The following is a 14,591-nucleotide window of genomic DNA, read 5'->3' on the forward strand; positions in this document are numbered from 1 at the left end:
TTTACTTGAACCTTAACTAGTAGATGATTAATAGTAGTTCTTCAGGAGGATACAGTATACAATACAGTATATTATTTATTGAATAGCTGTTACTTAACACAATTATAAAATTATATTACATACTGATTAGTTAACACATCTTCCTTAGTAATTAACAATAGTGAGTTAAGTGTTAATAAAAAATTACCTGTTAGTTCTTCAATAATTCCTTATTAGTTATGCAGTAAGAAACAGTATTCTAAAGTGTTACCGCAGTTCTCAAAAGTCGTTCTTTATTTCATATATTTAAAGTAGCACACTGTTCTGTTATGACACTTGACCAGAAACTTGTGTCGTCGCTCACTTTTTACTGATGAACATTTGTTTAACAATGGCATTTACAATTAACGGGAATGTCGATAGTTTTTTGTTTAAAATCAAACGATTCATTTGAGTCAGTCATTTTCAATGAAATGGTGAACTGAATAGCAAAAACGTTTGTGAATCTACGATTCATTCATGCACAGAATCTGTCATGGCTAAGAAATTTAACTAGTAAATCACCTGTAGAAGCATATAGTATATTTAACCAAACACATGAATACACAAGAAAATGCAAAATAAAAGTTGCTTCCAAATTGAATGTTTTGGTGCAAAAGTTCAAAGAAATTAAAAATCACAGTAATTTGAAACTCTATACCATTATTACATTATAAAGAGCAGCATTCTTCAAAATTTGTTTAGTAGCCTACTCCACAGGTAATTATTATTTAAGTTTATAAATGGGCATGCACGTGAAATGTTGACCCAGTAACCAGTGGTGTCACATTCTGTGCTCACTCTCTTCCTCAAGATAATCTTTCCTACGTAGGAGAAACACTTGATGACCATGTTGCTTATCTTTGAAACTGTGGTACTGCCATGAGCTCCATTTAAGTGTACAAGAGAAACATCTAGAAACGTCCAATGAAGAGCATCACGGGACAAACTGGAATCGACCAAATGAATGACTCACCTGACCATATATTCACATTATCAGCTTTGTGTTGATTTTAAGCAGCACATTGTCTGTACAATCCAGCCTGATCGGAAATAGGAAATTCCTTCCCTATCATTTAATCAGCATTATGACAGCTGACAGACACAATGCTATCTGGCTATTCTTTTTCTTGCGTAATTCCCAGTGTTTTTACCCCGTCCCCTGGTCTCTTGTGTGAATTCTGATCTGAAAGCATTCTTCCCATTTCTCTCTCACACTCTGTCACATTTTATCTCTTCTGACACACTATCTCATTTTGACTGCAACCAGACAACAGAAGTGAAGGTGCAGGAAAGAAAAGCCAGATAAAAGCAGTTTATTTACTGACAGTAATCCACATTTTGTGTTTTTTGCCCTTTTCACCAAATTGAGTCCCTGATGGAGTCTAACACAGTCTAGTGATCACAAAAAACAATAACTATTTTAAACATCTGCCACAATATTTTGTTTTAATTTATAATAATTAAAGGTGGGCAAGACTTCTCCTTGTTGAGAAAAAAGGCTCTTTAAAACCAAATCTGACCAGCATTATAGTTTTTGTTGGGGAGTTATTTTTTGAGATCCATTAGAAAATAAAATAACATTTAAACAAAAGGGTGATTAAATACTCTTTATAAATCTCTAAACTGTTTAGTCCAATACTGCATCGCTTCAATATTTCACATCTTGTCTTGTAAGTAGATAAAATCTGTAATTTCTGTACATAAGGTGTCATATACTGTTGCGGACAAAACCTGAGAGATGAACATTATCATTAGTCTTACTCTGAGACGTTATTCAGAGCAGCTCATGGTGTAAAACCCGATGGAGTTGTCCAGCTTGTTATGTACTCCTCTGAGGAGCTAGACTTAGGACTAGGACTTAGTTTGAACTTTGTTCATTTGATGGTGTCCCTATGAGGGTCCAGCAGTCGGTTTGTTGAGGAACTCCTGAATCTCTCGGTTCAGCTGCTCATTGCGCACAAGTGCTTCATCCCTGCTGCGCTCTGCATTGCGTAGTAAGATCTCTAATGCAGCTTTGCAGCGTCGTTCTGCCTCTAGTGCTGCCTGCAACTTTGCCACTGTAGCGCTCAGCTCTTGGTTCTTCTGCTGGAGACTGAAGGTACAAAGACACACACACACACACACACACACACACAAAACACTTATATGTAAGATAGTAAGATTGAGAAAAAGCTAAAGACATTTATAGGCATTTATAATCAAACTAAAGATTTCTCTTTAAAATGAATGCTATTTACAACTTTATTTTCATCAAAGAATCCTGAAAAAATATTGAGCAGCACAACTGTTTTCAGCAATGATCATCATAATAATGTCACTTGAGCACCATATTAGCATAATAGAATGAATTCTGAAGGGTCATATGACAGTAAAGACTGGAGTAATTACATCTTAAAATATATTAAAATAGAACAATTTTAATATATTTCTATAATATAATATATAATTAATATATTTCTTTAATATAACACATTCTGGTCCCTAAATATGGCCCTGGGTATGAGCCCGAAATGTATGCATTTAACAGACGCGACTTACAGTGCATTTGGACTATTTTCCTGGGAATTGAACCCACAACCTTTTGCAATGCTAACGCAATGCTCTACCACTGAGCCACAGGAACACAGGAACCATTTATTCATCTGGCATGCAAAGTCTAAGTCTGAAGGATGTTTGTTCAAATCCCTGAGCCTTCACAACTCCAATATGGAAAATGATAAACACTTGTATTTGGACGTACCTGTTGATGATGTTTGTTGAGTCTGTGTTTTCTGGTTGTGCTTGACTGCTTTTCTGTAGAGCTGGTGCTATAGGTTCCACTGTCTGCTCTCTTCTCACAGCTGGTGCAGTCACATTGTTGCTCTGCCGAGGTTTGGGAATGGGTGTTGTGCTCTTTGCCTGTGGTTTTTCAGCATCTATCTGTTTGTCCACTACATCGCTACCTGTCTCATGCAAGCCTGTGTCCTCTGTGTCCTTCTGTCCTTCAACTTTTTCCTTTTCACTTTTCTGCCCCACAGAAAATAGTGTCCCTTTCTGTAGGTCCAAAAACGTAAAGATGTCCTCTGAGAATGTTTTCTCTTCGTTCTCGTTAAAGCTCTCCTGGAACTTGCTCCAGCGATCCCAAGAAGGTTCACGGCCTTTTCCTGCTGGCGAACAGCATAAGCTGGGTAAAGTTTGCGTCCTTTTTCTGGGGCTGTCGGGCCACATTTCGGTTCCGGGTGAAAATGGAGAGGAAGGAGAAAGAGGTGCGTCTTCTGATCGCTTTTTAGATGACCACAAGTCCTTCCTCTCTTCCTCAGGTGTGTCCATTTCCTCTTCCTCAGGAGATTCAGACAGGGAGGACACTTCACACTTAGAAGCGTGAGAGAAGAGTGATACGATCAGTTAAGAGATACAGGTGTGAAAGTAACACAGTGACACGCCTTGACAAACAGCAGGTGTGTTCATCAAATATGACTATAATCAATTTGAAGCATACAAACAAAAAACTTTACAGCTATTTTAATAGTTTTTTGTTTTGTTTTCGTTTTTACATTACAAATAATATGCCATCTAAATGCTTAAAGTAAAAAAATATCTTTTTAGCTGAATATTTCAAAACAGATCAAATATTTCAGAATTTTGAAATTCACTGATATTGCCAAGAATAAGGACACATTTATATTTAATTTTTGTTTTATACACTACCGATTTTTATCACTTTTATTCAGCAAAGATGCATCAAATTCATCAAACCGTGACAGTAAAGACATTTATAATGTTTCAAAAAAAATTAATTTTTTAATAGATTCCTGGAAAAATTTTTATGACAATTTCTACAAAAATAGGACTTCTTGAACACTAAATCAACATATTAAAGTGATTTCCGAAGGATCATCTGACACTGACTGGCTGCTGAAAAATCTGTTTCGCCAACAGATAATTTTATTTTCATCAATTAATTTTAAATGTTAAGTTAAATTTAACATAATAAATTATAATAAAAATAGAAAACAGTTAAAATTATACTATTTTACAGTATCACAGCTTTAAAAATAAATGCAGCCTTGGTGAAGAAAGACTTCTTTCGAAAACATTAAAAAGTCTTTATGAATGGTATATATTTAAAATATTGCATGACTTTGTACCATTTTATTTTTTAAGAATTTTCCAGGCCAAAAAATCACCATTTTAAAACAGTTCTTATTTTACGGGATCAGTACCTCTGCAGACTCCCAGCCCACAAAACTGCGAGGGTTACTGCTCTTCTTGCTTTTGCTTTTCTTGCTCGGAAGAGGAGATGGCGGCTTGTCTTTAGAGGGTGGGAAAAGCAGATCATGGTGTCTGATCATCACCGTCATTACCTTCTGTATCATGGGTGTTCCTGTGTGCACGAGGTGAGAACAAAGATCATCACTACAAGGTGTTAACCATAAACACCATACTTGAGATCTCACATTTACTCATTGGAGTTTTGCATAAATATCCCATAAACAACCAATGATTTGTTTTTCTGATTGACATTCGGTGTGCTGTTAAAACAGGAAATCGTGAGAATGATATGTCAAAGAGGTTTTTTTATATATACATATAGCCTTTAGTTTAAACATATTACCCAACTTTTCAACTACTGAAATGGAATAGCATATAGTATGAAATGTAGTGCAGAAAAAGTTGTATGCTAGCATGCCACAGAAACAGGGGCATTCTCATTCTCATTCAGGGCATTTTAATGCATTTTTAAAATACAAAAAGGTGGAGCAAGAAATTATGTCATTAATATTTTGGGTTCATTTTTCCAGAAATGAAAGGCTATACATTTTTATATTTTCTGCAGAAAAATATATTTGAACAGACATGGACTAAAGAAAATCTTATATCAATATACAAATAATTTTATTTCACTGCAATAATATATATCATGACATAGTTATTTTTGCTTTAAATATCAATATTTTTGATACCATAGAAATTTCTTAATTCTTGTTACCAGTGTCTTGTTTCCTGTGACATATGAGGTCAGCATTGCGCATGCACTGGTGAGTCTCGTGAAAACCAACATTTGTTAACAGGTGCAAATTTCCTTACTTTAGTAAAGGAAAACCAGTCTCCTCTTGGCTAATATCGAAATCCTCTGACATTCTTCATTACAAATCCTTGTTTTGTACTTCTCACTCATGCCTGATGTTATGATCTCTCCCTTGCGCTTCCACATTCGTCACTTCTGAGCGCCGCATGCGCAAAGCCGACCTCATACGCCATCCTCCCGGAGCTGCTTCCGTGTACAGTGAGCGCAAGCTACATTAAAGTGATTATTACATTTTAAATATGGTTATTTTTCATACAAAAATGCATTGATTTGCTACTGGAGAATTTTCTTCACCCTCCGGAGCCATGTGAGATACTTTTTATTATGAATGGACGCTTTTTATTTCACTTCTTTTGGACTGATGCATTGCAACACCCGCTGACTGCCATTTTAATCATCAATGCCTAAAAACAGTTGCAAACGATAAGTACCACTTAATTGTGTCTACTGGTATATCCAGCATGATCTCACAGCAGTTTGTCTATATTTTACGAGGTGGCTAATTCGTAAGAATTTGTACAACTTGATTCATACAAATTAATACGAATTGTGCTAAATCGTATGTATTTTACGAGTTGCACAATTCGTATGAATTTGTATGAATGACCTACACCTAACCCCGCCCCTAAACCTACCTGTCACTGGGGTCTACACAAATCACACAAAATCGAACGAGTGAGGTCGTAAAATACGTACGAATTGGTCGTGAGATAGAGTAGGTATACCCACTCCTAAAATGCACAGGCACACCAGTATTTTGAGTTCATGGTGTATTTTAAAAACAATATAAATGTTTAAATATATAATTGGATAAATGGATAATGGATAAATATAAAATGATCCATTTGAGGATGATTACTGACCCTTCATCATACTGATGGCGTCATCCACTTGCGGCTTGAAAAGGTTCACTCCCATCACCGTGGCCAGATTCTCAACGCTCATTTTATTCACCTTTGAGTTTTGTTGGACCTCAAAAAGGAATCTGAAATAACAGATATGCATATATATATGCATATACAAATGCCACGGCTTGTTTTTGCTCCTATTAGTGTCTGATCCCTTTTAACTCTTACAGGGACTCGTACCTGCAGATGTAACTCAGGAGGTTGTAGTTCACTTTTGGCAGAAGGCTGATTTGTTCCTCCAGCTTTTCTTTGCCCTTTAGGATTGATCAGATTTCAGTTAATTAAAGGATCAGTGCTTATCTGAAATACTGTCTTTGTGGATGTGTTCTCACAGTTGCAGTGGTGGCATCCAGCATCAGAGTGCTGTCAAGGAAGTCCTGATATTGAGTCCAGGGCACAACAGGTTCAGGAAGCTCTCTGAGGTACAACTTAAGTAATGACCCCACCGTGTGGACATCAGTGTCACTGCAGGCAAAAGGTATGAACAAATTAAGTATAAATTTGACACGCGGTCATTACAGTCTACTAATTGTCTTCTTTGCAGTCAGAAAGGATGAAGATGAAATGCAAAAACAGTTGCTTTTCAAATGTACTGTATGTGTGCGTGTGTTCAATAGCAAGATCTCTGTTAGTCAGGACAGGATGTGGCTCAGCCACAGATCATCAGTTTGTGCCAGGTTCCTCTTAAATAGTGTGCTTTTGTATCTCTCTTTCTCTGTCTCTCATGCTCTTGCACATCCTCTGTCCCTCTCTCTCTCTCTCTCTCTCACACAAACACCCACGCATCTAGGGTCAAACTCTTTACCTATTCTACTTCCTTAAAATAGCAGTAAAGACTTTAGCGTCACCATAAATGGTTATACAGAGTATGGTTATCCACATAAAAGCCCCATTCGCATGCAAATTTTAAAGGACATTGAAGTCTGGAAACCAATGGTCACAAAATCAGGTCCAAAAAAATCATAAAACTTAATTGACTTTTTGGACATTTATTTAATTTCACATAATGCTCCTCTGAGTTGTTACAAACAAATAAAAAAAATGCAATAAGACGGTTTATTATCTTTTTTCACTCTAATTCAAAAGTATGGGGTCAGTATTTAAAAATTGTTATTTTTTTATAAAGAATAAATACGTTTATTCATGCCTTACATTTTTCAAAAGTAAAGGTAAAGATATTTTTTGTACAATAATTATTATTCTTATATATATACAGATCAGCTCTCTACAGCGTCCCTTACCAAAAAGTAGTATACTTCAAGTTTATTTTATTAAGTATACTTAAGTAAAGTTCAAGTATATTTGTAAGTATACTTTATGTAGCAACTATACGAATATCAGTGTTGTAGTAGTATACTTGTAAGTGTACTTTCAGTACTCTAAATTGGCCCACTTTCTAGTATATAAAAGTATAGTATATACTTTAAAATATAAATATTTTAAGTATACTTTAAGTATAACAGTAGCAAACTTTGAGTACACAACTAGTTTACCTCTATGTGTGTAGTTTGTACTGCAATTATACTAAAACTAGTATACTCATACTATACTAGTTTACTAATTAAATACTTTGTACACTTTGAAGTATAGTCTCAGTAAAGTACTAGTTTAGTAGTTTTATACTGCAAGTATACTCATAAGTTTTCTTTAAGTGAACTTTACATCATACTTTAAGCATACTACTATGTCCCTATTTAGGTTTTAATTTGTATATATTTTGTTGTATGAATATCTGAACATACAAACATCCAAAGAAAGAAAAGGGTATCTGTTTGTAAACAAAAACATTTTATTCTATCTTCATGCATTCTTTTTTTAAACACTTTAATGTGGGTAAGTTTCATAAAAAAAATAAAGAAATACAATTTTTAACAAAAAGCTGAAAAAAGACTATGAATTGGATTCAGAATGATAATCAAAACGTAGATGAAGTCAATCAATACCTCAGAGCTTGACTGTAAATATTACCTTTTCATCGGTCAACATTTTATTCCATAACGTTACAGTTTTGATGCTGTTTCATGTCCGATGATCGTGTTAGATTACATGTGTTCATATCCATTGTTTCTTTTTTCTTCTTCACTTGTGTTTTTTTGGAAATTCTGTACAGAAGATATTTGCTAGGGCCCTCTACTGTATAATAATGAAAACACGGATTCTAGGAGTATAGCTCAAATATAGTTAGACTTCTTTTAAGTATAAGTCAAGTATAGTTAAATGTAATTTGAAGTATATTTCGGAGGAGTACATAAAGCCCATTTCTGAGAAGTACATAAAAAGTAAACTAAAGTATACTTTCCTATTTTTAGTTTAAAAGAAGTATACTAATAGCACACTTGAATAAACTTCTTTTTCATAAGGGATTCAGAAGTCATTTCACTCTGATTTAGACATGTGAAACTTTACCTGGGGAATGAGGGTCTCTCTCCGGCATCAAAGGCCTCTCTGAACTGTTTGACTTGGTTGTCCTGTCCTGGCAGGCGAAAGATGCCCTCCTCATTCAGACCGTGCTCTCTGATGAATTCAGCACACTTCTCCACCAGGATGGGCACCAGACGGGAACCAAATTTCTTTTCATACACCATGATGTCGGAAAGGCTCTTTCCAAATACTTTGAGGAGAGAAACATAACAATTTTATTGAATAGCAGTGGCAGTATATGGATTTTATAAATAGGACAACCTTTGTACATTAGAGTGCCATACAACACATAAACCAGAGGCTATTCAGATTTATCATAAATGATGACAGTCTCTCTGAAACAACCTAAATGCCATCAAGGTAATAGAGTTTCATACGAGTTACCAACTAGTCTACACCATCAAAAAAAATGATTTTTGTGTATTGATTTTCTACAGGTGTTTTAGAAACCTGTTTTAGTCGTTTTTAATTATGCATTACATTGTGATGTGTTTTAGTGTTAAAGGACTTAAAAGACAATGTCTTGGCACAAAATTACCAGTACCTTTTTCTTTTACAGTACGAGAGAGAATGATCCTAAGAACCTCTTCAATCTATAACAAATTTTATAATAAAAATGTATATTATGATGAATGCCGGATACCTCCATTAGAGCGTGATCCGATGGCTTTGCGAATGGAGCGCACCCACTCTTCCATCTCGCTCTGACTGGTCGCCATGAGAACATAGGTTTCCCGCTCCCTATCTGTACTGCTACCTGCAGCATCAGGGACACAACAATATGTATGATTTTGCCCACCAACAAATACAGTAGTAGCCAATGCCATCTTATAAACTGTAAACAATTTGCATAGATAGCAGGCCTGAGTTACACTTGCAAGAGAAGTGTTTATAAAAAAAACTCACTTGGGATAATCTCAAACAGGAACTTATCATCTGCATTTGATGGCAGCTCATTAACTTGGCATGAAAACAAAGGTATGGTTCCCTGAGATCAGAATGAGACGAGGGTATAGTTACAGTCAGAGTGGTAAATAATTTAGTGAATAGTAAAATTAAATTAGTAAATAAAATATAATAAATATCAGGAAAAAAATGCATAAATATAAATAAAGACAAATTTCACTTGCATTACGTAATCAGTTTGGAAACATTTACAAGAAAGACAGATTCTGACAGAAAAGTCTGCGACAACATATTCATGATATAGATTAAACCTGGACTTTATAATATAATGATGTAAAATCAAGAGGAACTATTTAAGATTCTGAATAACATGATTATCACATGACCAAATTCTAAATATAAAATTATTACATGTTTAATTTTAGTTATTTGACTGATAGGACTGGCATTGCTTAAAATTAAAAATCCCAGGAAAGAAGAAGAAGAAAACACACACGCACAAAACTAAAATAAAAAATGTATGCATTAAAAATAATAACAATCGTAATGTTTGTATTATTTGTGCTTGCTTGTCTCCTACCTGGACAGCGCTCTCTTTGTCATCTTTATGGTATGTTAAGACATTTCCTCTGAGCACAAAGAAGCGCTGCTGCCAGTTCTTTACGATGGATCTCTGCTTCTTCAGCCAGCCTGTTTTCAGAGGTTTCTCCATTGTTTTCTTAAAACCAGTGTGAGTGGATCCAGGACTCCCTTCCCCTGGCATAACACTCTTGGAGCGAGCTGAGGTGGACAACCGATAAAAAGCAGGCAGAGAATAAGACAAACATGCAGATGAGTCTGAGACTTGCTGAAACTGAAATCACCTGTCACTGAACTAATTCTATTTTTATGTCATGAGCCCATCATGCACATGTGTGGTGATGACAGTGGCTAACTGTCTGAACCCGGCAGCTTCCTGCTCAACAAATATTTGAAGCCTTGCTGTGATTATCCTGATACTGAAGAGAAAGTCCTACTGTGACTTCAGGCCAGTTCTGCCAGAAACAAAACCACGCACTTAAGCAAAAACGGCTTTCGGTGTTACTGTGCAATGGATTGTTCGCTAGGTCAAAAGGGTGTTATTAGATCTGGACTCTTTCCCACATGAGTTTGAGAACTGAAACATCAATGAGGAACATTTGATTGTTCAGAGATTGCCCTTTTATACCTTAAGAAAACTAATGTAGTTCTCAGTTATGTTTCATACAAGAATCACCCTTGTTATAGATGTTTATGCATCGTAATAAACATTTTTATTGAATGTAAGCTTTATGATTTATGTGGATATAGCTTGAAAAGTTCAAGATATAATTTAAACCTGGAAATAAAAAAGTAAGATTCTGGATAACATGATCATTAGGTTTTATACAAACTTACTTGAACTATTATGCAATGCTCAAGTCAAATGCTGTCAAAGCAAGAAATGCAAGTAATCTGACTGACTGACAGAATAATATATAAAAAAAACTCAGGAAATTAGAAATAAAAAATGTAGACAGAAAAAGAGAAAATACATAATGCATTTATAAAATAATAATAAAAATACATATTAATATATGCTAATTATCTTTTATACCATGATAGACTTAATTAAGTTCTTAGTTAGTCTACCATTTTTCTACCAGGAAAAATACAAATTTGACATGCCAAGTGTACAGATCTTTATATTTATGTCGATATTTAGCTTAGACCAACCTAAGGTTGTTATCTGCTTTTAGCAGGTCTCCTAGCCTGGTCAAACTGGTCTGTTGGCTGGTTTTGGAGTGGTTTTGGGCACTGGTCAGGGTCGGAGACCAGATTGCTGCCAAGATAAACCAGTTAAAACCATCTAACGCAAACTTAGCACAGTTTTTTTTTTTTTTTTGACGTCAGTAGGATAATATTAGAATATAATATTAATATTGAAGTTAGAATTGAAATATATGACTTTAATTGCAAGTGTGTTTGTACATTTGAGAATATAATTTTAAAAATAATATTTTTTCCTCACTTTCTCTCAAAAGAGAGAACTAAGACACTAAAGAGATCCTATTTGTGATTTAGCTTTCTGGCAGGATAGCCCAAAGCAAAGGGAGGGTGGGGTAGAGACCCCTGTGATTGAGAGATAAGAAAAACTGAGATGTTCAGAGCAGCAGAAAATAAGAAAATGATATAAGCACCCCAGTTGGCATTCATCATAGTGAAAAGCTACTTAGCAAAGCCACAAAACACTTGACTTCATGACATCTCTTTGATAAGAAAGCATCGACAATAGAAAGCAACCAATCAGCAATTATCTAATTGACAAGAGATGGTGTCACAGTGATTGAAGCAGTTGGAGCTTTTGTAGTCAAATTCGCTAAAACGCATTGAGATCAGAGGAAAGGGCAGAAGAGAGAGAACTAAGATAAACAGGAAGTTACAAGCTCATCAGCCACAGGAAGTAGCGTTTTTGAAAGATCCCCACCTAATGTCAGCCTCTTTGGTCTATTTTGAGAAGATCTTCCCTGATGGAGAGCACGGACCACTGTTCTCTCTCCTGGACCACAGGCCCACACACATTGCCCGGCTTCAGGCCTCACCCATTTCTATGACACACGCTGGGATCAGGGGAAGGGAAGAGAGTGGGTTCAACTCCCCATGAATTACCAAGGAGATCATAGCAGAGATGCAAGAAGTTGTTTGCGTCAGGCCGAGCTGTTCTGCGTCAGGCTGAAGTTTAAAACATTGGTAAATGAACTGATGATCATGCACGTTCCTCAGAACAGCTGTGCAGATGCTAAAACGTGCATCATTTTTGTTAAATGCTATGTGACCGTAACAGTCTAACAGCTAAAGACAATGTTGAATTAAACCACATGTTTCTTAATTATGATTCATCAGTGCACGCTTTTCCAAAGGAAAAAAGTTAAACCGCTTTTATTTTTATCATCACAATCTGCCTTTTGAATTAATTATTTTCCTTTTTTCCTTCTTCTCTGAACCCTGTTTCACTCAGAATAAATAAAATGGGTTGCAAATAGATATGCATAATATAAAAATTCTGGCTGATAGGAAAGGGTTAATGATTTTTAATGTTATGGCTGGTAACTGTTAAAAGGCTGATATCAAATTTCTAAATAGTTGTTAAAAATCTAAATAGCTTAAATAAATAAACAATAAAAACTTACAAATAAAATGCTACAAGTGAATCATATTAGAACATGCATTATAAAATATAGCCTTAATATTGATTTTGAGACTATTAATAATGAATTTGTTTGTATTATTAAATTATTATAAAAAAATAAGTATTAGATGATTAAGTGAGTATTAGATGAAGAAGTAAATTAAAATGTAAAAATAGAGGAAATAAGCTTGTACAATTAAATAAGCAGCACTGACTAGAGATCAACAAATGAAAAATAAAATCTATAATACCAATATATTCTGCACATATAGCTATGAACACTGTTTTTTTTTTTTCAACTTAAAAAATTACGCTGCACTACAAGATGCTTTGAATAAAAAGTGTCTGCTAAATATCAAAGAAGTAATTTATATTAAAAAAAGATATATTAAAAAAAGCATTAAAAGCAAGCATTAAATAATGGCAAAGGTAACCAAGGTGTAACAACAGGCAATTAACATTCACAATTAAATATCCAACATTGGTTGATATAGATTAAAAATTGATTGGTATGAGAGGGAAAAAACATACAACTGACACGGTACCAATACTGTGTGCATCCCTAGTTATAAACATTGTTTTGGCTGAGTTAAAAAAAAATTGTATGATGCTCTGATTAAATAGTGTAATTTAAATATCAACTTACAATACATTTTATATAATTAGAGCAATCTAAAGCCATCAGAAAACTATCATACTGCGAGAAACTCTTGCTTTCTTAACCTAAGCTACTGCTGAGGGAGCCTTGTAACAGGCCGCATAGTAGATAACTATCTAGCATTTACAGTATGCAGACATTTTGAGCAGAGAATAAATGTTTCTCAGAGTGTTGCAGCGTTTTCCGGCCTGCAGCATGTGAAGATTACACACAGAGGAAATCACTAACACTTTGCACTAACACTGAGACACAAGTCACTGCATACAACATAAACCTGCCTCTCTTTATACCTGAAAGCGACATAAATGTGCTGGAAGTCATAGCCTACTTTAACTCTAAACAAGAGTTTTTAAACAGCCTGGAGATTAAGGAGAACATTTAGTCAAATTAGAAAGGAAGTACTACAAATAATCTTGTCACAGTGACTATACAACACATCAAAAGGTGTGTCAACAGAATGACAAGGAAAGCACAGAGCAGATGAGAAGTGCACAAGTGAATTATATAGCCTCAGGGTGAATCCTCCACCGTCACTATACCACTATATCTGTCTTTTACAGATACTGCAATATCCCTTGTCTAAATCAGACTAAGCACATATGCACCATCACTGTCCAGTCAAATACATTTCACATAACATACATGCATCAGTATAGACCAAACCTCTAGTTCCTAATGACAGGAGGCCTGTTGTGTCAATGAATACAAAGAATCGCACATATATCTACCCACCTGGTCAAGTGAAACTCCTAAAACACGTAAAAGACTTTGACCTTTGACCATACACAGTGACACTCACCTATCTTGGCAGTTTCAGCTCTGAAGGTGCTGAAGTCCCAGTTGCGAGGTAGTCTCAGAGACATTTCTTCAAAATCGGACCAAAAGGTTACACACACACAGACACTCTCACACACATTCTCTCACTCACACGCACACACACAAAAACAAACACAAAACACACAGTCAACTCTAAGAGTGCATTCTTTTAAGTCAGCCCCTCTTCTTCTCTTTACTTCCTCCTTCCTCTGCTGATCTGAATCTTCTTCTCTCTTTTTTACACTTACAAACCCGTACAGTCTTGCCCCTCAACTCGCCTGCGGTGTTTGTGTGAGCAACCCAATAGTTATTTTGACGTTCCTACATCCAGCATGTTTGTCAGGCTGTAGAGAAACAGCAGAGCAGCACTGTCACTCCTCGAACCCGCAATCATGAGCTAAGGAAGTGAGTGGCAAATTCAAGACAGCCACAGAAAAAATAAAAGAGGTGATGAATTTCTACACAGGCGAGAATGTAGACTACAGTTGTGCAGGATGTACCTCAACCAATGGGGCCACTTTCTTCTCAGACATTTGTCATCATTTTCTTGGAGATATGCATCATGGTTTCTTTGTATTTGAACATCTAAAACCATCCAGTGTGTGT

General features: G+C 35.5%; 1 protein-coding gene across 1 annotated transcript; it reads right to left on the bottom strand.

Moving 5' to 3' along the window:
* Positions 1 to 1,318: 1,318 nt before the first annotated feature.
* Positions 1,319 to 14,385, bottom strand: arhgap25 (Rho GTPase activating protein 25). The gene is made up of 11 exons (XM_059551138.1): positions 13,969 to 14,385; positions 9,905 to 10,104; positions 9,325 to 9,406; positions 9,062 to 9,175; positions 8,404 to 8,608; positions 6,330 to 6,462; positions 6,178 to 6,251; positions 5,953 to 6,074; positions 4,224 to 4,384; positions 2,762 to 3,372; positions 1,319 to 2,113 (listed from the first exon to the last, which is right to left on the bottom strand). Exons 1-11 carry the CDS (start codon positions 14,030 to 14,032, stop codon positions 1,912 to 1,914), a joined length of 1,968 nt encoding a protein of 655 aa, XP_059407121.1. The 5' UTR covers positions 14,033 to 14,385; the 3' UTR covers positions 1,319 to 1,911.
* Positions 14,386 to 14,591: the final 206 nt, after the last annotated feature.

This window comes from Carassius carassius, chromosome 5, assembly GCF_963082965.1.
Source record: "Carassius carassius chromosome 5, fCarCar2.1, whole genome shotgun sequence".
In the NCBI taxonomy this organism is placed as follows: Eukaryota; Metazoa; Chordata; class Actinopteri; order Cypriniformes; family Cyprinidae; genus Carassius; species Carassius carassius.

Excerpts from the sequence above, each read along its gene's own strand:
- arhgap25 (XM_059551138.1), bottom strand. The coding sequence starts at position 14,032 with ATGTCTCTGAGACTACCTCGCAACTGGGACTTCAGCACCTTCAGAGCT. Across the intron at positions 9,176-9,324 it reads CCTGTTTGAGATTATCCCAA|GTAGCAGTACAGATAGGGAG; the intron begins GTGAGTTTTTTT and ends CTGATGCTGCAG. Across the intron at positions 6,075-6,177 it reads CTCCTGAGTTACATCTGCAG|ATTCCTTTTTGAGGTCCAAC; the intron begins GTACGAGTCCCT and ends CTGTTATTTCAG.